We start from the raw sequence: 23452 nt of genomic DNA, 5'->3' as shown, positions 1-23452 counted from the left end.
AACATCCTCACACCCCAGCTGGGTCCCGTTCTGTGCCGCTCTGATGGGCTGACAGCCTCCTCACAGCGACAACCACAGCCAGCCACTGGTGTTTTCACTCCAGGAACAAACACCTGGACAAGATTCACCCTGTCTGCAGCCCCAAATGCTGGGGGGATGGATGCAGAAACTGGCATCAGGTTCAGCAGGAAGGTCTCTCCTCCACAGCAAACCCTGCCACAGTTGTGGGCTTTCTTTGAGCAGAGTGTCAAACCATGATGCCAGAGCATGAGGTTATTCCCTTTTAAAGGTTGGGGTCGGGGGCAGGGGCAGGGGGAAACACCCTTTTATCAAAGCTGAGCTTTCAGCAGCCCGCGCTGCCACGCAGAGGCCCGGTTCCCCCTATCTCACAGTGAAAGCTACACTAACGCACCATTCACAGTCAGACTTCACTATGCAATTAAAATACCCCTCTAGAAAGCCCCACCGCTGCTCTCTTCTCCCAGAAACAGGGCTGAAGGACCCCTCCCCCCCTCCAAATGCCCCGTTGTGAACGCAGGGTTGGCGTTTGCACAGTCAGGACCAACCAGACAAGCCCTTTCTCCCCCCCGCTGCCCCTATGCTGCCCTCAGCAGCTAGGGAAAACGGGAGGGAGGGCTTTTTTTCCTCCTGTGAAAAAAACAATGAGCGCTGTCAGCGCCCTTACATAATTGGGCTGGACCCTCCCGCGTGCAGGGCGCATCGCATCCCATCGCATCCCATCGCGTTGCGTCGCATCGCATCGAGGCCATCTTCAGCGCTGAGACTCACGGGGCAGGGAGGCGGGGGAGATGGGGACTAAACCTCGGTCTGAAACAAAATCACTCCCGTGCGTTACAGTTTCCCAAACTGGGGGGGTGGGGTGGGGAAAGTGGTCTTTTTTTCCTCCCAAGCAGGAAAAGGGTTAGTCATTCCGGCAGCACAGGCAGCCGTACAAGGGACGAGGGGACGAGGGATGGCAGCCCTCTGAGCGAAAACCCTCAGCAAATAGCCATAAATAACTGGGGGATGGGGGGGGTGGGGTGGGTAGCTGGAGGCTGGATTATGGGATAGAGGTTTAATAACTCCCTGCTCTGTCTGCAATAAAAGCCGATCAGAAAGCAAATCTCAGACTTATCCGAAAGCAAGCTGTGGAGGGGCTGCTAGGGACAGAGGCAGGAGCTGCCGGCAGCAGCCGGCTGGACCCACAACGCCACTGAGGCTCCTGCGGCTGCGGCCCCCGTGGGACATGGATGCCAGCCCTTCCTGGGGACGGCGGAGAGCAGGAGCAATTTCAGGCAGGCAGTTGTGTGGGCAAGGAGCAGAAAACACTCCTTTATTTAGCTGCCATCTCAGAGCCACCACCCCAGGAAGGGCACCTTCCCACAGTGCCACTATGGGAGCCCTCCGAGAGCTCAATCACTTTTTTTTTTTTTTCTTAATAAAAATAAAAAGCCAGACAGAATCTGTGAGCAATTCTTTTAAAAATAGGACTTCATCATTTTGAACATATGCACACAGTTATTCCTGGTCACATAAGAAAGACACTTTTTGTACTTGGGTAAAAAAAGTTTCTGAAAATCCAGCCACCACGGCAGCCTTCACGGGAAGTTGTGAATAATTGTAAGTGCATAATGAAACAGGCAGCACTAAAGGCCATTCCTTAAATGCATGCCTCATTCCCCAGACACTGACAACAGTCAATGGTATCCAAGAGGAGAGCACTCCCACAACAATTTCAGAAATCATTAGCACCTATTTTACTGACACAGCCTTTGCACAAAAACCCTTCGCCATGTAAACATTTTTCTGCAGAGCTAATCATACTCCATGCTCCTTTCAGCATCAGGAAGATTCACCAGGAGCCAAGGCATGTTAAAACAAGTAGTTTAGACATCCTCAAACTGTTTGTGCTTACTTATGATTTATCAGATTGGTTCCTAAAAAGCCTTTATACTGGCAGGTCATCGCTATGGGGCCTTTTTTGATGCCAGTTGCTGCCTTTTACACCCCATTCCATCACATTCTTTTCAGCGTTGAAGGATATTTAAATGTCAGTCTTGGATTGCAAGATTTTTTTGTTCTCTCATCAGGTAATATGACAAAAAGGTACTGCTCCCCTAACAGAGAGAAACCAGGAAGACCAAGAGGCTCCCTTTGCTGGGGCCAGCTACTGCAGGTACAAACCTGCTGGAAACAAAAGGCACTCCAAGGCAGTTTTCCAAAAGCTCTCTTGCACACAGGCCAGAGGCACAGATGCCAGGGACACTCCATGATGCCTGTATCCCTGAGGATAAGAGCCAGCCTTTTAGAGAAATCTGCACAACCCAAACCAAAGTCCTAAGTCCTCTGTCACAGCCAGGATGCTGAGCTCCTGTTGCTGCCCCTGGAGGATCACAAACATTCAGGGAACAGATGTTTTCAAAAACATCTAGTTAATTTATCCCGCTTGGAGTAAAACCACCACATGTGTATTTATATGGTACAGGGCATCACACACTGCCTGCTTGCTCCTGCGCAGCAGGGTTACGTGCAAGTGCCCATACACGTGCTCTCATCAGAAAATGGCCCCTTGCAGGGGCTGCAGGGCCACAGGGCTGCCAGCATGCGATAGACAACCCACACCTTCGACACTACACATTCGCCCTGCCCATTCCTCCCTGCTTGCCACAACTCATCTTGAAAAATGTTCCAGAAAATGCAAATTTCAAAAAAAATTACTCTCAGACTTAAAGGGTATATAAAATCCAGCAAAACCAGTACGGAAGCACTAGTTCTTAGAGCCAGGGTATCCCGAGGGCCTGAAACCACCAGCACCATCTGTGCCCCTAGGCAGGGTTCCCACCTGGAAAGGCAGCACTGAGCATCAGTGCCATGCAGGGGTGGGAACCCAAAAAACAGAAGGAAACAGGGTCACAAGGGAAGAAGAACGTTCAGCCTTGGTGCAGTGGAGACCGGGTAACAAATCCATTCCCAAATTCACCACGTTGGTACTTCTAATCCTTTGACACCCGCAGCATCTTCAAGGTGATCTGCCACCTGTGCCACCAAATGCCGAGGCAACTGCTGCCATGGACCTGCGAGGCAGAGGAGCAGCCGCCGTGGCCAGGAGCCCCGCAGGGCAGCGTGGCGAGCGGGGGCAACGCGTGGCCGGCAGCCCCCAGCCACAGGCACGTACCAGCAGAAAGTGCTGCTCTTCCGGAAGCAGGGAGAAGAGGGAGGGACCTGAACCAAAGCCATGTAGGCACGTATTCCCGTAAGCGGCACGCTGAGATGGAGCACAAACCTCGCAAGCAGCACGCTGAGATGGAGCAAAAATCCCTTTGCCCCACGGGAAACCAGGGAGCAGAGCCCACCGGCTGCCAGCAGCCACGGGGCTGAGCCTCCCACTGCTGCAGAAACCCTCCCCACGGGGCAGGCAAAAGCGAGGGGGCTCAATATCCGCTCCAAAAGGATATGAACAGGAAAAGATGTCTCACATCCTCCAAAAAAAGTAGCCTGGTTTTTTTTTTTATTAATTAAATGTTTGGGTTTTTTCTTTTTCAGACAAAACCAGGTTGATCCATAAGAATGCTTTACGGCTCCCCGGCCAAACAATTTTCCATGCCGTCAGACAATAGCCACCTCATGGTGCCAAACCAGCCTGCAATAAATAACCACCAGCAACACCACAGAGTTCCCCCCATGCCTGCCTGCTTCCACCACACCTGCCTTCCCCCCACAGCTCTTCTGCTGCTCCTTGGCCAGCGCACACCCTTGTACTTATCTTGGGTTTCTAAATATAACAGGCACAGCGAGGCAGAGAAGGCCTTACCCAGGCACGCACGCCTGGCACCAGCAGCAGCACTTACGAATCCTCTGGGAAAGGAAAATCAGGGGCCTGAGGAAAAGAATGAGCCACATACAAGGGGCCAAAGGTGCAGAGGGCTGCAGGCTGCGTGCAGCCTTCAGCTCCTCATCAGAAAAGCTGGGTGGCAAAGCAAAAGTCCTAAACCATGGAGGGAGATGTGGAAAATGCGGGGTGCCGTCTCAGGTTTTATCCAACAAAGGAGTGGGCACAGGTGAGCAAGTCTTGAGTGGGGCGGGTTGTGTCACCCAGGCAGAGGAGCTGAGGTCTCCCCAGGCACAGCCAGAAACCCAAAGGGAAGAGGTGCTCTCCTCCCATCAGGACAAGCCCCGAGATCAATACAAATCAGCCCTGCTAACACTGTCACTGAGGCTTTCCCAAAATATTTTAGGGATGCCTTCAGCAGGCACCCAGCCATGCACCTAGGTGGGTCACGCAGCACCACCGGAGGAGGTGGCAGAGGGGAAGCCTGTGCTTCCTGACGTCAGCCTGGCTCTGTGACAGGACTCAGAGATATTTGCAATTATTTTCCCAATGTGTGGCCCCACATCCCTAGCCCCAGGCCCTCCGCTCCCTACAGCTCTGCAATATGCTCAGCCGGAACCTAACTGCCATGTTTGTATTTACCCTGCGCTCTGCACCCGTTCCCTTGTGGCAGTGCAAAATCGCAGGGCTGCACCATGCATATAGCAGCAGTCGCCTGGTGCCAAAGGAAGGGAAGCCCATAAAAATACTACTTCTTTTTAAGCACAACTGACAACCACTTCCTGTAAATTCAGAACCTCCAGTGACACATAATTCAAAAACCACCTGCTCTTCGCCTTCGTCACCCCGGTGCTGGCGTGACAGATGCCCACAGGCACCCTGGGGAAGAAGGGCAGGTCCCCCCTCTCCAGGTATGCTGGTGCCTACTGGATGCCTGAAAAACCATCACCGCCACCCCCGCCATCGCCGAAGCCCCCCAGCTCCTGCCTGGCTTTGTCAAGGCCGGTTTCCACGGGCGGCGTGCATCACCCGCGACCCCACTCCACTCTCCACCGGGGATGCCTGGGGGATGGGGGGGGGGGGGGGGGGAGGCGCCCGGCTGGGCGTAAAACCGGGCTTATTCCCCTTTCCCCCACAGCAGGGTGGCTATGGGGACAAAACGACAAAACCAACGGGGGGAGGGAATAAAAAGCCATCTGGCGTGGGGGCGAGGGATTTCGATCTACCTTTTTGACCTGATCCTCCTTCAGCTCCGTGAAGTAGTAGGCCAGGAGCTGGGCGGCGATCATCCTGCCGGCTGCAGCGGGCGGCTCCGCGCACGCAGCGATGCGGCGCCCGGGGATGGCCGCGCCGCCGCAGCGCCTCCCCTTCCTCCTCCTCCTCCTCCTCCTCTGCGGGCCGGCCCCGCCCGCCGCCCCGCTCCCACCGCCCCGCTCCCACCGCCGGGCGGGGACGTGCCGGCTCCGCGGGATCCCTGCTCGGCACAGCGGGCGGCAGCAGCAGCACCAGCAGCAGGGCCGGCCCCCGAAGAGTCTTTTAGGGCAGCCTTGGGGGCAGAGCGCTGAAGGTTTCTCACTGTTCCTTGAACTCTGCTGCGGTATGGGAAAAGCAAACGGCAAGAAACCCCCAAAAATCCTAAACTAAAGATGTTTGCAGAAGAGCGTCTGCACTCAGAAATCTTTGAGAAAATAGCAAAACTGCGGGACCCTCCACTACCACCAAGCCTCCCCTGCCCGGCTGCGATGCCTCCTCCAAAGCGAGCGGGACCCAGCCTGGACCCCCTGGGCTGCAGGCTGAGCTGCTGGGACACTTGCAGGTGGGCCCCAAATACCGTAATCGCTTTGACAGTTTTACTTTTGGGAACCCCGCACTCACATTCCATCAGCAAAATCCCCACATCAAATACACTGACAGACAGACGGGACCTCTCCTCCCCCTGTGCGCTTGCCCACATTTTTGCACCGTTGGAGCGCAGTCCCCAGCACCCCCAGGAGGCATTCACCGCTGCGAAGGCTCCGCAGGCCCCGCGTGCACCCAAGCGAAGCAATGCAATGCCCCTCCGAAAGCTGAAGGCCACATGCTGATGCCAAGGCGACACATGTCAGCAGCTCATGGGGCTTTTGCCTGCCTCCCGTCCATCCATGGGGACAGGAACACACACCCACGCAAATGGCAGTGATGCTGGAAGCGTGATTAGCACAGATATTGTCTACCAAAGTCCAAGTGATTAAAAACCTGTTTCTTGAGTTTCCGGCTTCCTTTTCAGTGCTGCTTTAATTAAATGGTTGCACTGGGCAAAACCAAGAGCTACTTTGGCAGACACATCCTCCCTTAGACTGCCTTAGTTGCTGCAGGCAGGGTGGGCAGCATTTCCTTCTCCACCTCACCACGCCAGCTTTAAGCTCATTCTCAGACAGATTTTCATCAAGCATTTCGCCGATCTGCATGTGTTACCCCTTCTTGTTTGTTTGGCAAGCTAATAAGCAGCCATGCCAGTGCACCCCAGCACGGCCAGGCTACCTGGCCGCAGGCACAGCAGCATCGCCCTGGGACCAGGCGCCGTTGGAGCTTGCGCCGGCAACGTCACCCAGGCTGACCAAGTTCTCACTCAGATGTAATTCACTGTTCAGCCACACTCCTCTCCTCTTCTGTCAGTTAGATACTGTAATTCCCAGACCAAGCTCGCGCCTGTTTTCAATCTCTCTGTCATCTGCTAAACCTGTCTTTCAGCTGAAATTGCTCTCCTTGCTCTCAGGCGTTTGCTTTCTATAAATACAGAGGCAAGTAGCCCTGTATGTCCTCCGCTTTGCTTCACTAGCTAAGACAGACCGAGCTCTTCTTTCGTCTCCTTTCCCTGAAAAGCCCAGGCTGGTTTAGAAGCCTTTTTCCACACTTGCTCCAGCCTGAACTCGCCTCTATCAAACACAGTAGCTGAAGTCAGGTAAGAAAAGGCCAAAACCCCTGCACTGACATTCACTGTTCTCCTACCAGAAATAAGTCACCAAATGCCTTCCCATTAACAAGCACAAACCCTGACGCTCCCAAGCTGCACCAGGTCACCAAGATCCCTCCATGCCATAAGCCCCCGCTCCCAGGAGACAGCAGATCTTTCATCCCATGACAAAAAACATCCCTGTTCCTGCTCCTCCAGCACGGCCAATGGCATCCTGGCTGCCAGAGATGTCCTCACCGAAAAGCTGCCCTACAGCAGCTCAGATCAAAATTCAGAAGCAAAAAGTCACTTTCAGCGCATGTGTGTTTACATTTGCCTTTTGTTGCTTTATGAACACCGCCTGGCACTGCTCAGTTGCCACAGGTTCTATATTGGTGGAGCTGTCTCTGCACGAGGTTTACAAGCCCTACTCTCTATCCTCTCCAGCTCAGACACCTAAACACCACCTAAAACCATAACACTCTCATCAGTTACCTCGCTGCAGGAATGCTTAACTGCTCAGTTAAAACACTTGGACACAAGCTCAATTTGTTTTCAACTAATCTTTGACCAAATGAAAGCAATTCAAACCATCCCCTCTGGCTCTCAAGGAATTCAAATCAGCCAACTAAGAGTTTGGGAAGTCCACAATATTCAAAGTGGTCATGGATAAGTACGGCCTTCTCTTTAACATGACACCTGCCTTAAGAAAGTGCAAGAGGAGGAGAAGTTTTCTTCATCTGCCAAAACTGTGACTTAGAAGTGAATTCAAAATGTCACAGATCATTAAGGTTGTGGTTCCACTGACCATTTGTATTACAGTGTATTTCAAAACCACCAGAAACAACTGCCTCAGGTTTCCTTTAAGCTAAAAAACCAAGAAGCAAGTTCAAAGCATCAGTACTGTGAAGCTCTCTTGGTTCTGTGCAATGAAAATAACACACACACATATTACAAACCCCCAAATACGTTAAAGAATAAAGTATACTCTTACACAGGAGGTGGTTCATGTGATAAAGTCAAAAGCAATTACAGTATGGTTAAAAAAAGTATTGCAAATAATTTGGTTTGTCCCCAGTTGCTGACTAGGCATGCAGGAAAAATGAACTCTACAACCTAAAAGCCATTAGAAAAAAAGTCACAGTCTATCCAAGGCAAAACAGCTGCAGTGTTTAAACATTTAGTATTTTCAAACTGCTCCTTGCAAGGATGAGTAAAAGTCCATGACGAGCTTTGATGCTGTAACCGTCACTGGGTTGGCATGAGCTTTCCTCCTATCAGAGAGCTAGAAGGGCAGTGAAATATCCCTATGGACACCCAAACCATTCGCAAGCCATCTTTGCATATTTCTGGGGGGCCTGGGAGGAGCTGTGCACCGGCTGCCCAGCACATCCCTCATACCTCCTTACTAGCTGCTCCTGGGTTTTCCCTTCTGCTTTACTGGAAGAGATCAATTCAGCAGCCAATTAATTAGCAGCACCTAATGTACACTGCCAGGCATCCAGCAGGCTATTTTGAAAACCACCGTCCTCTAAGACAAATTACTGGAGGCTGAACGTGACACCTGACGACTTGCAGCTATTTTGACTGTGCTCTAATCTCATTGCCAGGTTTAACTGCACTCAAGTGTTTCAACTGAGTGAAGTAATTCAGTGCATCAGGTCTTCTGGGCGCAGGGCAGGGTTTTTTCTGCTTTGCCTATTCCTTCATTAAATGTTTACTGCTCTAATAGCTATCTGCATTCAGATTTGACTCCTATACAATGAGGGGATTTGGGTTTTAATCATGTCCACCACGTAGTTCTGATGTACACAGTTGCTAGATGCTTTCTGCTTTCATAAGGGAACAATGAAGTTGTAGTTGTGTTTGTTGTTCTTTTTTTAAGCATCTGAAAAATGATCGATCCACTTTTCCCCACACTGCATTTTCCTTTCACAATACTTAAAGCAAAGTGAAAAAAAGCACCATCTCTAAGAAACAGTAAGTTCCCACCTTGTGACAGCACCTCTGAGCAACAAGGGAATTTTTTAATAGTCTGTGAAGCTCCGGTTCCAGGGGTAGAAAGCATGTTTGCACAGAAGAAATGATCATTCATTTGTGCTGAACTTGGTTCAGAAGCTACTAAGAAAATCTAAAAGCAGCACAGATATTGATTTAATGAGCAATTCAGCTGAACAAGGTTAAATGTGTTACGCAATTTCACCTTGCTAGGAGTCACAGCAAGCAGGCACTACCACATCAGATCAATCATCACGGCTGGCTATGTTTCCCCTATTAAGGAAGAAGATCAGCTTGGAATGCCTTGAGGGAAGCTCATTCCACACACAGGGAAGGCCACGCAACACGCGGACAGAGCAGCACGCACTTATAAAGTGGGTTTTATGCTCCTGGTAGAGCACACCAGCAGTATGTTTCCAAAACATGAAACATGGAGCCAGGCACTGGATAACCAAAGGGCCGGGACAGGCTCGGTGTGCCTCACCGAGCTCAGCGCCACAGGTTGTGCCTGCACCCAAACACTGGCAGGGCTGAAAGCCAGGGGCTGCGTGAGATGCCAGGCGCTGGCTCCAGCAGCTGTGGTCAGAGAGAGGATGCCCACCTCCAGCCCCAGGAGAGCAGGATCTCCCTTCCCAGCCTTCTGGCAACAAAAGCCAAGGATTGCCAGTGCTACAACTGGCTGACAGCTGTTTTCTCTTTTTAATTTATAACAGCTTTATATTTTACACGTCATACACAAATAAATCTATTTTTATGTATTATCAAAATTATAACTCATAATTAAATTCAGGTAATTAAATTAGAAAGCTAACAGCATTTTCTGTGCCTGGCAGTATATCCAGACTGTCAGGCAGTGCCACCGCATGCCGCAGCAGCTGGCAGGGGCACAGCACCCACAGGTCTGTGCCCAGCCCCAATGCTGTCCTCATCAGGTCCCCCAGGGAGGGTACGGAGCACAGAGTCCATGCCATGTTGGGGATAACACAAGAAAACATCCCACATACTTATACACACATGCAATACCCAGCCATGTTTTAGGCACAAGGGAGTCTGCCCGGTTTTGTTAGAGTTGCTCCAAGGAGATGGCAAACTAATTTTTAATAAAATCCCTTTGGAAGGATCTCCATTCACTGACCTGAGCATTTGAGGGCCAAATGACACTACGGAGGGCTATGGCTTTCAAGACTTAAATCCCAGTGACCTCCAAAGACAAGGCGGTATTTCTGTAAGCTGTGTACTATACAGCTAAGGAACGCAAACAGCCGTGTCTAGGCTGCAGCCATGATGAGTGGAGAAGGAAGCAAATCCAGCAAAGGAGAAGCGCTGTCTACTGGTTCACATGGGAACAGAGACTCCTGGGGCAGACGGAGATGTTCTGTGTCTTAACCCCCTACATCTGAGCATCTGGCAGCTGTGTTTGCTTTTATTTCTTTTAAAGTAGTTGTCATTCTTCAGCATCAGAGGGATGCAGAAGACACAACCCCCACAAAACCAAGAGATGCAAACCAGAAATCAGATAAATGCAAGCCCAAAACTCATGGCTTACAATAAAGCCCCACTATCTGGGAGGCTTGGCTGACAATTTCTTTTTAAACCTCTCAGTGATGGCAAGCTTCATTAAATCTGGGACCATCTCAATTATTCCATCTTTAATTGATACTTCCAAAACCTATGGGCTGCACAAACTACACTGCAAAGGACTTCACTACCCAAATTGTCACATAGGTGGGGAAAAGAGGAAACAGCTCCCTGGAGTCACACCACCACAAAACTTAACCTCTAGCTCCTCCATTGCACAGCAGAGCTGCTCTATGCAGCTGAGGAAGTTGCTAAAAATTCTACATTCTTTAGTGGTTTCTTGTGCATTTTTTTCAAGAGAGAAACCCCCCCCCCCCAGTGCACATGACAGGGCACTGAAGGCAGCACAGCTGAAGGATCATGACTTATGGGGAGGATAAACAACACTGTGTCCAAACCTCCCCTGCTGGGAGGTGAAGTGGGATAAGGAGAGGTGTTTCCCTATGGTACAGAGAGAAACCTATTCTCTGGTATTTTATAATGTTTAAAAGCAACTTGAAACCCTAAATACTCTCCTATGACAGATACCTTTCCCATAGCAGTGTACTCAATAGCTCCAACAGCAGCAGCTATGGCAAAGGGGCACCTTTCTCACAGCATGGTCTCCCTTGTGCTGCAGGTATCCCCAGAAGCAGCGCAGGGACTAAGTGGAAGGGAGAGCCCCTTTTGCTGTGGGGCTGATGGATAAACCAGAGAACCGTTTCCCTAAAAGCTTTCGTTCCCTGGCAGAGAAAGTGAAGTCACTGCTGTGCTAAAATGCTCTGCGGTTGAGTAGAGGCATCTCCCCGCACCAGAGAAGAGTCCCCAGCCATGACAACGCATCTGGCTCAGTGACACCTCTAGGGAGTGCACACACCACCCACACTGCCGACAGCCATGCTGCAGTTACCCATCAATCCTGGCCAAGGAAGTGTGTGGTTAAAACACAAATGTCATGTTAACAGTAAGCAGCCAACACAGGATTCAAGGCACTCCTGTCCACGCAAGATGCTGAGCCTTCTATTAAGCTGAGCTACAATGAATTAAGTCAAGAGGTTTCCCAACCCATTGTTGTTTTCCAACATAGATCCAGCCTGCTCACATCCTTGGGCACTTTGCATGCAAGTCCACTTGCTTTGCTCTTCCCTTACACACTAAAAATTAAATACAAGTACAATCCATCCAAACTCATCTCTCTTTTCTTTCTCCTCCTGCCCTGGGTATTCTCCACTGTAACTTCTCTCTCCCCAGTGCCGGACTTACAACTCATTTTACATCTGTGCAAAGGAAAGCAACAACCACCCCTGTTTTCTGACTCAGCTTGTGGCCCTGCACTAGTTTAACATTTTTTCCACTGAGGTGAGAACTTCTGCATCAAGCAACCACTTTTTCTAGTGCATTGGTAGTAAGTCATTATTGCAGATCACATACGTACAAAGCAGACCATACACACACACACACACGCGTTTATATGTACACAGAAGCATATCAACAAACTCGGTTTACAAGCCAATAGAAGGTTGGTGGTGTTATGGTGATGAACCTAATGTCAATGAGTTGCCTTTCCTAACCAGGAGGTGAAGCATTTGTTTCATTTCATGAAACATCTCTTGACTCCAGCAAACTGAAATGAGCACAAATGCAGATTTCTGATGCTCTACTAAATCTCCAACATTAGTAAAAACTGTTAAAAGAAATGTCACTGAAAAAAAGGCAAAATACAGAGTGGAAACTGGTTTGCAATTTCAGAAGTCAAAGAAATAAGTTTAAAGTATTAGCAGTTGTTTGATTCAAATCTTGTATCTTAAGAAGAGGCAGTTCAGTACCAGTTAAAGGATATCTGCATAACCAGCAATTCACTGAAGTGATGAGGCAGTTAAAATTACTCAAATGAAGGAAAATATAACTTAATTTATTGTACTATATAGAGACAGCTTTCCAAAATCTGCTTGCAGTTCCCCACAGATCACAGAGCTCATTTGTCAAAGTTTAGCTCTAGCACACCCACTGTGTGGGAAGACTTACAAAAACAAAGCCAATCCTTCACCCTTGCCAAAAGTCGTTAACCCCCAGCAAACAGCTGGCTTCTGTGCACTGATATGCACTGTCCCAAGGCTGGAATGGCAGGGTCCAGATCGGTGCCTTTTAACTACAGCGCATCTTTGCTATGTGAGCAGTAAAACTAATGAAGAGCTTGCACTTCCAGCATAGAGAACAGGACCTGCCCCTCTCTTTTGGCTATCTGCTAATACAAAACAAGGCAGTATGTCCCAACCCAGGCTGAGAGGCCAGTTTCCACTAAGCATACACCTTTCTCCTTGATCCAGCATTTGATGCTACTGGAAATCAGTTTGCACCACAAGTCCCAAACACGCAGGGGTGCACGCAATAATTGCGGAGGCTTTAGTTTTGTGCTCCTTTTCCAGCAAGACCGTGATAGAGACTCTCCTCCCAGGCCAGGTTAATAGCCCCACAACACAGAGCTCCCCCCAGGACTAAGTTAATGACCCCCACCCTTTCGCCCAGAAGGGGTGCAAAAGCAGGCACTTACTTTGCACAACGGGAAGCAGCAGTAGCCAGGCATGTCCAGGGTGTCCGGCTCCTTCCGCGTGGCCATAGCAGAAGCACCTCTTGCCACATCACATTGTCATCACAGGGGGCTGTCAACAACAAAGGAGGCAGAATTGCAGGTTTCCACATCTCCTTCCCCAACCTCAGGATGCCTTTGAAAGCCACACACCCCACAGACAGCTGCTCTCTTAAAAACCCATCCAGCAGCTGGATTACGGCAGACGCAGACCCATAGTTAGCATCACTCCCAAGATAGAGGGAAAACTGGGAACACTGGGGCTATGCACTGCAAGTGTGACCCAAAACAATGATGGAAATGGGGAATGTGTTGGCAAAGCACTGGCCCTCGCATGGCTCCAAGATACGGTGGTGCTATGGGATTCCTGCCACACACAGGGAAGGAGGGCTTAGCAAGCAAATGTGCAATAAACCACTTGAGTCCCGCAAACAGTTCGTAGTCCTAATTAGAAGAACCCACCAAGCCTCGAAAATACAAAGTATTCACATTAAAAGCCAGTGCAGGAAGATGGTCACAGATATTGGACTTGCAGCTGAGCATCATCCAGGAGCAACTGCAGATTTTTAGCTGCTCTGCAATAATTTGGTGATACTTTTTTTTGGCCGAAGTCCAAATCCTTCTTAACAGAGACTACAGGCAGATGCAAATGGCATCTCTGAGCAAAAATTTGGCTTCTGCAGTTTTACAGGCTGTCATCACAAAACATTTTAGGGTAGGGTCAGAAACCCAATGGGGCCAGCCCTGGACAGAACCTGGAGTATCTACATGGCCTGTTCAGGGTCCTCTTCTCTCCCCACCCCAACGTTTGCTCCCTCAAGCCATTCTGGCTCTCTTATGTCCTTCCATGTGCCTGTGCCCAGGGGCAGCAGTGGGACTGAGGGGTCTCTGTGAGGAGAGGTGGGAGCTGCCCTGAGCTGGACTCCCCTGCAGCCCATGAGGAGACTGCAGTGGAGCAGGCATCCATACTGGTGGATACTGGTGCACACTGATAACCCTTCTACACCGGGGAAGGTGTTGTCTTAATTTTGTCTTTGTTTCTCACCATCCAAATCTATTTTAATTAATTTTCCCCAAGTGGAGTCAGTTTTTGCCCACGATGGTGATCGGTGAGCCATCTCCCATCCTTGTGTCCACCTCTGAGCTGCTTCTTCCTATTTTCTCCCCTGCCCGGCTGAGGAGAAGATGGAGAGCAGGCTGCACGGGTATCAGGCAAACACAGCCAATCTGCTACACCAGGTCAAATACAAACCTAGATGAGATTCTGGACCCCTATTTTCATTCTCAGATTTTCACATACAAAAAAAGTAGAGGGGGAATAAACATTTTTTAAAAATTCACGTATGTGTTGGTAAGAAAGCTCTTATTTTAATTAAATAGGTTTTTCCATCCCTCTGACCCATTCCTGGTAGTAAACCTGAGATTCTGGCTTCACAGCATAGCTACAAGAGATGGGTGATGGAGAATCACTTTTTTTAAAACCTAAACCAAGAAGTTTTTGTCATTTCAGTGCTTTAAATGCGTGAGACAGCTCTGTGGGCTTCCTGGTCAGCACCTCTGGCCCCAGATTTCAGCAGTTGTCCCCAGTACTTGCTGCACCACACATAACCCCATCCTGCTTGTCTCGCCCTTCCTTCCCTGAGGAAGACAGAATTTTTGGCAAAGCAAAAGCATCCTCTCAAAAGACCCAATATCTTAGGCCACTACAATTCATTCATTGCTAGCTCCTTTGACAGCTGCCATGAGTTCACCAGTCCCATCTGGAATGTGGCCCAGCATCGACAGACCCGTGTCTCACTCAGGGTATCTCTGTCTTTCAGCAGGGTTACAGATACTTCTGCTCTGACATTTGACATCGATACAAACAAATGTTTTAATCACAACTTTCATCTATAACCACATTTTGGAGAGATAATGGTGACAGCAGTCTGTGACTATCAGTCAACATCTGAGACCGAGAAAATACCCTCAGCTGTTTGATGACCTGCCTGTATTATCAGATGGTACTAACTCAGGTTGCCAGCATGAAGCTGCAGGGATGCAAGGATGGTGCAGAAGAGGAGGTCTCATGCTGTCCAGTATCAGCCTGGTCAAGCCCTTTCCTCCCCCTGCACAGCAGTGCCATTGCACGTGGTTTAACAGATGCTCTCCTGGGTGGTGGGACTAGCACCCTTCTTACAGAGCTTTGTCAGCACCCCAAGTACCCCAAGTGGATTTTTGCCTCTCTCTGCAGCACTGCATATCCAGAACAACATGGTTCAACTTGGACTCCTTAATCTTTGACCAGAGCTGGGACAACAAATCCAAACGATTTCCAACTGCAAAAGAGGAATTCGCTTAAAAATAAAACTGAATTTTTCACATACCCTTGGCTTTATCTGGAGAGCAGTCTGGATAGTAAGACACAACCACCAGCACAAACAGGATCCCAAATACATTTAAAGAGCAAAAGAGCCTTTCTGCAGTCGGGTGACAATGGTGCTTCATTTGGATCTGCTTTTCAAACACTTACACAGCACGCCCTTCCAATCACAACATGCCACTTTGAAATGCCAGTACCACTTAGCTCCTGAGTCTATTAGACCATGAAGCAATAAACCCAGAGAAATAAAAATAACCCAGATACCTACTTTAGCACCCAGTTGAGTTGACAGGTGTTATCCAGAGGGCTCCATGGAAAAAGCATCCTCAGAAATGCCATACCTTGACCTTCGCACAACAGGTGGCATGAAGGTGATCTCCAAAAACTGTAGCGTCTTCCCGAAAGGTGCTAATATTAACTATAGCCCTTTGTTTCTTTGCACTCAAGGTTTCTCCCTGTCAGCTTTCTGGCATTTGCCAGCGTGGTGCACGCTTTACTGGGCAGATATTGAGCTGCAAATTCCTTCATACTTCTCTATCCACAGCATTCTGCAGCTAAAGCGCTAGCCGGCCAGCAGATGAAAATGCCACTTACTGCTTATTCCTGCTGCAGTTTGTTGAATTAAAACCTCTTTTGTTTGCAAGCTGTAAACAAATTCTTCTTAATCTTTCAATAAAAAATGTCAATTATGCTCTCTAACAATGTAACTTCATTGTGATGAAAGAAGGCATTGCTATTGCTCTAATCATGATAACATATCAGCTGCTTTTAGAGTCAATTCCTTTTTGTGCAAAATTTAATGACCATGCAATTATTCACATTTCAGACTAACAGACTGGGCTTTAGACCTACAGCGCTGCTCCCTTGCTCTGAAAACATACACTTGAAAGCAACAGAAAAGTCTCTAGAGCAGAATTTCCAAGTTCAGAACACAAAACACCTTTACAATTCATTCAGCACAGCCGGACTCGGGCCCATGTTAAACACAGCTACTTCGTTAGGGAGCCAAGGAAAGAAAGCCAAATTATCAGCACGCTATCGCGGGCGCTTCTCAGGCCCATGGCTTTCATTTGGCTTCACTGGGAACTGTGTTTATGACCAGCTTCCTCGTCTCTCTCTGGTTTCAGTGCATTTCCTGCAGAATCGCTGGCCACAGCAGATGTGCCCTTCAGGCATTTCAACTTTTTTTTTTTTTTTTTTTTCCTCATGCCAGTATTTATCCCATTTGTTTCCAGAATCAGCTGCAGCTCCCAAAACAGCGTCCGTAACTTTCCACTTTGAAGTATTTAGGACATGCCTGCTGGGAAAGCATCTTCTTTGTTTACATGCTCAGATCCTCACAGTCTTTCCCTCCATGCCCTCCCACCATCCATTTTCTCCTCCTGCAGAGAGCTCCCCTCTACAACCAAGTTGTCCATCACCAGCTAATCTGCTCCATTAACCACTTACATTCCAATAACCGCTTTCAGCATCCCAACCGTGCTTTATTTATGCTTTCATGCAGCTGCAGCCAGAGATGGCTGCTGCTCCAGGATCTCACCCCATAAGGCGCCTTGGCCCCCACCACTGAGGGACTGCCTGTGCCAAACTCAGCCCGAGGGTCGCATCCCCTCCACATCTCCCTGCTCTTCAACTCCCTGTGGCAGCAGAGGACAGCCTTTTTCTGCTCCCAGGAGGAGACACAGCCTGAGATGATGAGGTCAGTCCTCCACAATGGCCTCACAGGCAGTGGTCCCAGTCCCATCCCAGTCCCACAGCTAAACAGATGACCCAGCACCACTGTACGATTTGGCACTGGCCAAGACAGCCCTATAGGAACAGGGACTTTCCAGGTACACAGAAACCTTTGGCAAGCTGAACATCCAAATAGCAAGCAGCAAAATAAGAACAACAAAACCATCCCTCCAGAAATGTACATTGAAACTACACTGGTGGTTTTGAGAACTGATCCCTGGTATTTCCGAAATATCTGAGGCTGGGAGCTACATCTCACCTCCAAGTCCAAAGAAAATGGATGCCAGTAAGGCAGCAACCCCATTGCCTCCCTCCCTTTTATCCTGCCCACAGAACAATAAACAATGAACCAGTTAACTCCGTTACATCCTTAAATAGTCCTTGCAATTCGCTGCTTTTAATGTATCAAACCTTGCATTGCTGCCATTCCTTTTCCTCATTATTATGACTTAAAGTTGTTCTGATATGTAGTAACAAATTTATGGGGAAGCTTTGACTGTTGTTGTCCCGTATTCTTCACACATCTCTCACCTCTTCTCCAAACAGCCTTTATCCTTCCCATCAAAAGGAGAAAAGAAAACATAGTGGCAGTAAAATGTCCCAGTCTTCCCCCATCTCTTTTTTGTTTGTTTGTTTTTCTTTTTTTAAATATAGCTTTTGTTTCTTTTTAACTTATGCTTTTCTAGGTGAAAATAAGAATTTGGGGTTTGGGGGCTTTTGAGGTTTGGGCTGTTTGTTTGTTTGGGGGTTTTTTACAACCCGTCAGGAAAGATCAAGGGTGAAAGGACCTTCTTTTCCTCCTTCCAGCAAGATCCTGCTTGCTGAGGTTCCCCAGCATTTGCATCTTCAACTCCCACACAGGAGACCTCCAGCCTGGAGCCTTTTGTCCATTTTCCTGTAGCCAATTCCTTGTGCCAATGGCACGGGTCTTCTGGAGAAACCCATGTTTACCAGGTTTCTTACCAAATCTGCTCTCTCTTCACAGCACACAGCTTTTACTATCTGTAGAGGTGCCTGGGCTGCACAAGGCCCTTGGACGCAGGGTGCAGATGAAGTGTAAGGCTGCGTAGGGAAGGGGCTGGCATCTGGGGGACATTAAAAAGCACACAACAAGATCAAAATCATTTTGGCATTCCTCTCTCAGATAGACATGACCCATCACGTTTACAGCACCTGCAGCGTGTGCCTGCAGTGTGATATTATCAATGAGAGAGGGGATAACATTAATTAAACTTTTGGTGGTTTTACATCTTGCTTTACATCAACTTCACAGGGTGGATGCAGTGCTGGGACAAAGCAGGCCTCTCATTTTCCTTCCCACTCTCACCCCAACAGGCCATCCATACATACAGGAATAGGTCTATTTTAATATTTAAAAACACACATATATAAATATATCTCACTTGGCAAGCCACTCACTTGGACAAGTCTGAGAAATGCTCTGGACAAGCCCTCAATGACAGTCCAAGGCAGTGGAGGTCCTTTCTAGAGGAACTGTAAGCTTACGGATAGCTGGATGACATTCGCCTCCCCTGCTCCCTGCCTCCCTCCCTCCCTCCCTCTCCACCTGTTGCTACAGGGACATTGTATCTGAGACCCCCAAAACAAAAGCCAGCTCATTTCACCAAATGTAAAGAAACAAATCACAACAATACTTTCATTTTGGTATTGCCTACATTTCAGCCTCAAACTCCTTTACGCTAATCTGCTAATCCTATATTATATTGATTTCCCAAGAAAGGAGATTATGCTAATCAGGATTTCTGAAGGATTTACACATGATCCTATATTTACTTTTGAACTTTGTCAAAGTGACAAAGGGAATATGTCACCACCGAGCTGTAACTGCATCTTCTCTGAATTACAAGTCAAGCACCAGCGCTGTCCAAATCTGTAGCCACCAAAATGTCTCTCTAGCAGACAAACATCTTTAGGATCATCTTTTCCCCACAGATGAAAGGGTAACTGCAACCATCTACTGGGAGTTTCTGAAAAGCACAAACCTTAGTACATCCACCCAGTAATACTTCTATCACACCTGTGACATAAGATCTTTTAACCTTCCAAATCAAATGTATGACCTAGATCTGAAAAAGGATGCTCACATCTTCAAGCAGCATCAAAACAAAATCAGTAAATTCAACAAGTACTAAACATATTAATTGGAGAGAAGACCCACAAAACACATGGAAATGAAGCACCACAAAGCTATCCAAAGAGCTGTAGAAAAGCCCATCTTAAACATGAAACAGGAAGAATCCCATTTTATTTTAAATTGACTAACAACTTCATGCCACGAATTGTACTGCATATTCTTCAGCATTCGGTATGCTGTGTTACATTTAATGGAAGGCCTCTACTTTTATTTTAAGCTAGGGTTTGAAAATGAATCACCACATACGATGTGCAGAGAAGGGTTTTGGTTCAGCGGCTTAAAATCTATACAAGGGAGACTGCAAGTTTGCAACAGTCCTTGAGTTTCCACATGTCAACATTATCAGGAACATGATGCTGCATCATTACCCAGATGGAGAACTTTCTGTTTCAGAGTCAGCCAAAGTGTCAGTGTGTTTATGGGATCCCTGGGAAACCACAAGTGACTTTTGTATGCCTGGTAAAATCCTGCAGTAGTCAATCCTTCTCTTCTCCAGGCTTGCCCAGCAAATCTTTGCTCATTCCCTTCCAGAAAGCAGCAGCCTTCCCAGCTTGGATGCCATCTCCCTGCCCAGCAGATGTGTTTCAGAGCTGCGTGGGAGCTGCCTGACTTCAGAGCAAGCCAGCAGCCTGTGGAAAAGGCAAGCGCATGCGTGTCCCGGGCCTTAGGGACCTCAGCAAGAGCCACAGGTTGCCAAGCACTTTGTGAGCAGTTTCAGGTTCATGTGATCAGATTCCACGACACCCACAGACTCAGTGGAAAAAAACTGCAGATGCAAAAAATTTTATTGTGTGGGCCTAATTACTGCAGAAAACGAACAACTGCAGCTGAGGTGTAAACTGACCCTGTGCAAATATTTGATTTCCAAAAAAGACTAAAAATAAAAATCAGAGCAATATAGGATTCCTTTCTAAGTGTAAAGCAAGGATCCATGCAAGGGGTTCACCTTGTTTTGTTACTAATTTGCATTCTGATAATGCAGAACAGACTTAAGAATAAAAGTGCAAAAGATACCGTGCACCATACTCACGTGGCCATCCTGGGGCAAGTCCGCATCACCTCATTCCAAATATACGGGGACATCCTTCATCCACAGATGCACTTTTGCAGATTAGCACAATCCACTCCCCCAAAAGGGCCCAAAACTACAGACAGCACAAGATTTCAGACTGCGAGGGGAGAAAGAGCCAATGCAGAAGAGCTATTCTAGGCTATTTCTAGGCCCCACATAGCCCCAAGACCTGTTGTGGTTTTTTTTCTTCCACACCCAGCCCCTCAAAATTTAACCTGCTCATCACCAGGAAAAAAACTTTGTTTCCAAATAACTCTGCCCCCATTACATAGCAAGCTTTGATTTCTGTAGCTCTGTGGATTCTGAAATATAAAGAAAAACTCAAATACTGCTTCTTGACAAGAGAAGGAAAACATTAAATGTAATATGAATTCACAACTTGTCTCTTCCCAATTGCTCAGTATAGTGAGCTCAGCACCATGAGCAACTCCTTCAGAAGTGAGAACTATTTCCAGGTACTATTTTTTTATCCATGCAGTGACTCCAACAGACACAGAGCTGTTGACATGTCTCTTTTAGAAACTACAAAACAGGAAAGGTCTGTAGCTTCAAATTTTGAATTTGCCATTGCTAAATTTAAACCCATCAGCCTTGTACAGACTATTACATAAACGCAACCGCTTATCTCTCTGCACAACAGTTACTTTTCACCTAACCAGACTTAAAGCACATTTCTTGGACCCACTTTCTGCTGCCAGCCTGAGAGGAAGCAAATACCCAAGAAGAGAGGATTAAAGGAGATACAGGAATACTTGAGAACAGAGAACAGCAGGCTACAGATTTGCTGCTTCTCTGTACCATATTATTATTTCAGTTTATTCTGAGAGAGGTGAATCAGGCAAGGGACATTTGGTCACACAAGTGCATGGGTGGGCTCTATCTGGAAGCCAACTTCGTAACAACTGCAGCGCTGTTGAGTACTGGTATAGACAGGTTTAAAGAAAGCTCCCACTTGCCTGCACGTTTTTCTCACAACTCAGAAGAGGCACTAGACAGAGAAGCAAAGGCTCACAGCACCACAGATTTATTTACAGCAGACTACACACAGGCAGAGCAGCAGGCAAGAGAAAATGAAAAACAAGGATGAAGTCCTTTCTTTATGGAATGGAATGGAAACTATCCTCTCATAAACAGGCAAGGAGATAACTAAGGGAAAACAAAGAAGAGAATTTAAAAAATTCAGGTGATTTTTTTATCTTTCTACACAGCTATTTTGGCAGCCCAATGAGTAACAGATTTCATACTCACTATGTAGCCTTGTCACAGACACGTTAGACCCTGTAACTGCTTCTAAATTCCTTCTCCCAGTATCAAAAGAATCAGTCACAGTCAGAACCCACCCAGCATCAGATTTATGTGCACTCAGATACACTAAAGTATTTTGATACAACTGGTATTTTGTGGAATCGTGTTTTTTTCCTTTACATTCATCTATTAAACATGTCTCCTGTACTCAAGGGAAGTATTACATTATAATACACTTGCAACCAATGTAGTAGAGGGGAGAGCATCACTGACCAAAGTCCATTAATTTATTTTACCTGCAGATTTATTGTAAAACCTGTGAAGCATTGAGCAAATATGTCCACTAGATAGACGCAACATCAGGATCTCAATATTCCTTAAGCCAGGCCAAGCCAAAACTAAAATACACACAAACCCTAAGAAACTGGTGATAAACTCAGTTGTGGTGCAGCAGCTTAATTAAGCCATTGTAAAAATGACACATTTGTGGTTGATTTCTTGTTTTGTTTTGTTTGCTTGTTTTGTTTTCACTCTCCCATGTGCATTATAGATGGATTGCAGGAAGTACAGAACTGAGTAGGTTGTGGTATGCCAAGACATAATGCCAGTGGGGAGCAGAAACACCTGATCCAAGTTATCAAAGGACAAAAGTCCACAATCCTGGTTGGTCAAAAAAACAGCTGCTCCTTGAAAACAGGTACCTGTGTACTGGTGTCTGGCAAAGCTATCTTGAATCACGGCTCAGCAAATCTCTAGTGCACACGCCTGGCAGTGCTGAAATGACCTCTCATTTTTACTTCTGTCCAATATTATGCAATCTTTTTGCTACTGCAGTGATGAGGGCAGCTCCCTTTCCACTTCCGTCTTCAGAAAGCATGAAAGTCACGTCACACTGAGGTGCCAGTTTCTTCACTGTTTCCTGCAGGACCCTAGAAAAACTGGAGGGAAAGGGAGAGAAGAACAGAACATTTTAGCAGCTACTTTCTGATCTGAGATCTTTATATTTATCTGTTAGCAAGGAACCATGACCTCAAGCCATCTTCCACTGGTTCTCTACAGCATCTCTTTGTTTGTTCTTCCTCCTATTCACGAGAGAGACAAGTTTCTGTATACAATCAGATTTTAATTCTATTTCTCCACTTTAATTTTGTTCAGCATGATGCCAGACAACCCCCTTGCTTTTAAAGATCATAGAAGAGGCTCTCTTCTCCCAGCAAAAAAGCTAATGCATTACTTGTAGGCCTTGCTCACAAAATAATGACCCAACTCCAAAAACTCAACACAGCTTTCCATCTGGGAGACCAGGATATTTTGGAAATCCCCCACAACATGGGAAAATAAATATTAGAAGAGTAAGTTCACTCAACACCCCACAGAAAAGAGCCTCCCAGTGGTAACCAGACTTGGCTTTGCAATTTTTGATCCTTTAGGTAGGCAAGGGAAATGACAGGATGCAGGGAAATATGTTAGATTTTTATCCTCTCTCTCATTTATCATCTTGGCAGAAAGCTGGTACAGCTCGGTATGTTTTCAAACTGCAAACAAGCCAACAGCAAAGGGAAGTGGTACCAAGGTACTCACTGTGGATGGAGCTTGTACAAGGTCCCATCTACTCCAACGGTGATTTGCAAGTGCTCCACACCTTGATTTTCTCTCTTCTTCTCTACAACAGCTGCCAGTCCTGCCCCGCAGAGCTGAGCAGCTCTTTTCGAAACAGCTCCACACACCTCTTTCACAATGATGCTGTCTTCACACGTGCTGTCCAGGCCAAGCTGCTGCAGAATTCGCCGGACTTGGAGGAGGGCAAGCCGGTCACTGCGCAGAGGGAAACGCACACAACAGCAAGGCATTAGGGGAAGCTTCCGCAGGCACGCAAGTCTTTCAGCTGAGACTTTGCCATGATCCAAAGGAAATGCAACCACTTCTCCAACTGTAACACTCTCCAACTGTTCTAAGGCAGATGCCAGTCTGAATTCAGATG

General features: G+C 47.5%; 2 protein-coding genes across 9 annotated transcripts in view; both read right to left on the bottom strand.

Moving 5' to 3' along the window:
* The window catches only part of LOC308069271 (hexokinase-1), a 46859-nt gene extending 33971 nt beyond the window's left edge, over positions 1–12888 (bottom strand). Inside the window, exon 1 of one of the 2 annotated variants that reach the window (XM_080401305.1) lies at positions 12868–12888. Coding sequence is in view for 1 of the 2 variants with exons in the window: in XM_080401306.1 (XP_080257432.1) it covers positions 5056–5118 (63 nt within the window). In the remaining variant the exon portion in view is untranslated. Of the gene's footprint in view, positions 1–5055; positions 5208–12867 lie in introns of those variants that run through there. The other variant, XM_080401306.1, reaches the window with a different exon arrangement.
* A 53-nt stretch (positions 12889–12941) lies between these two features.
* LOC308069270 (hexokinase HKDC1-like) overlaps positions 12942–23452 on the bottom strand; it is a 34093-nt gene continuing 23582 nt past the window's right edge. For 5 of the 7 annotated variants that reach the window (XM_080401300.1, XM_080401301.1, XM_080401302.1 and 2 more), the window contains 2 exons: positions 23053–23286; positions 12942–22409 (listed from right to left, as the gene is read on the bottom strand). In XM_080401300.1, the coding sequence (XP_080257426.1) occupies positions 22265–22409; positions 23053–23286 (379 nt within the window). In that variant the 3' untranslated portion in view covers positions 12942–22264. The remainder of the gene's footprint in view (positions 22410–23052; positions 23287–23452) is intronic. The other 2 variants (XR_013930329.1, XR_013930330.1) reach the window with 2 other exon arrangements.

Source organism: Falco punctatus (genome assembly GCF_963210335.1).
Source record: "Falco punctatus genome assembly, chromosome: 9".
NCBI classification, from domain to species: Eukaryota; Metazoa; Chordata; class Aves; order Falconiformes; family Falconidae; genus Falco; species Falco punctatus.
This window is presented reverse-complemented; position numbering and strand designations above follow the sequence as displayed.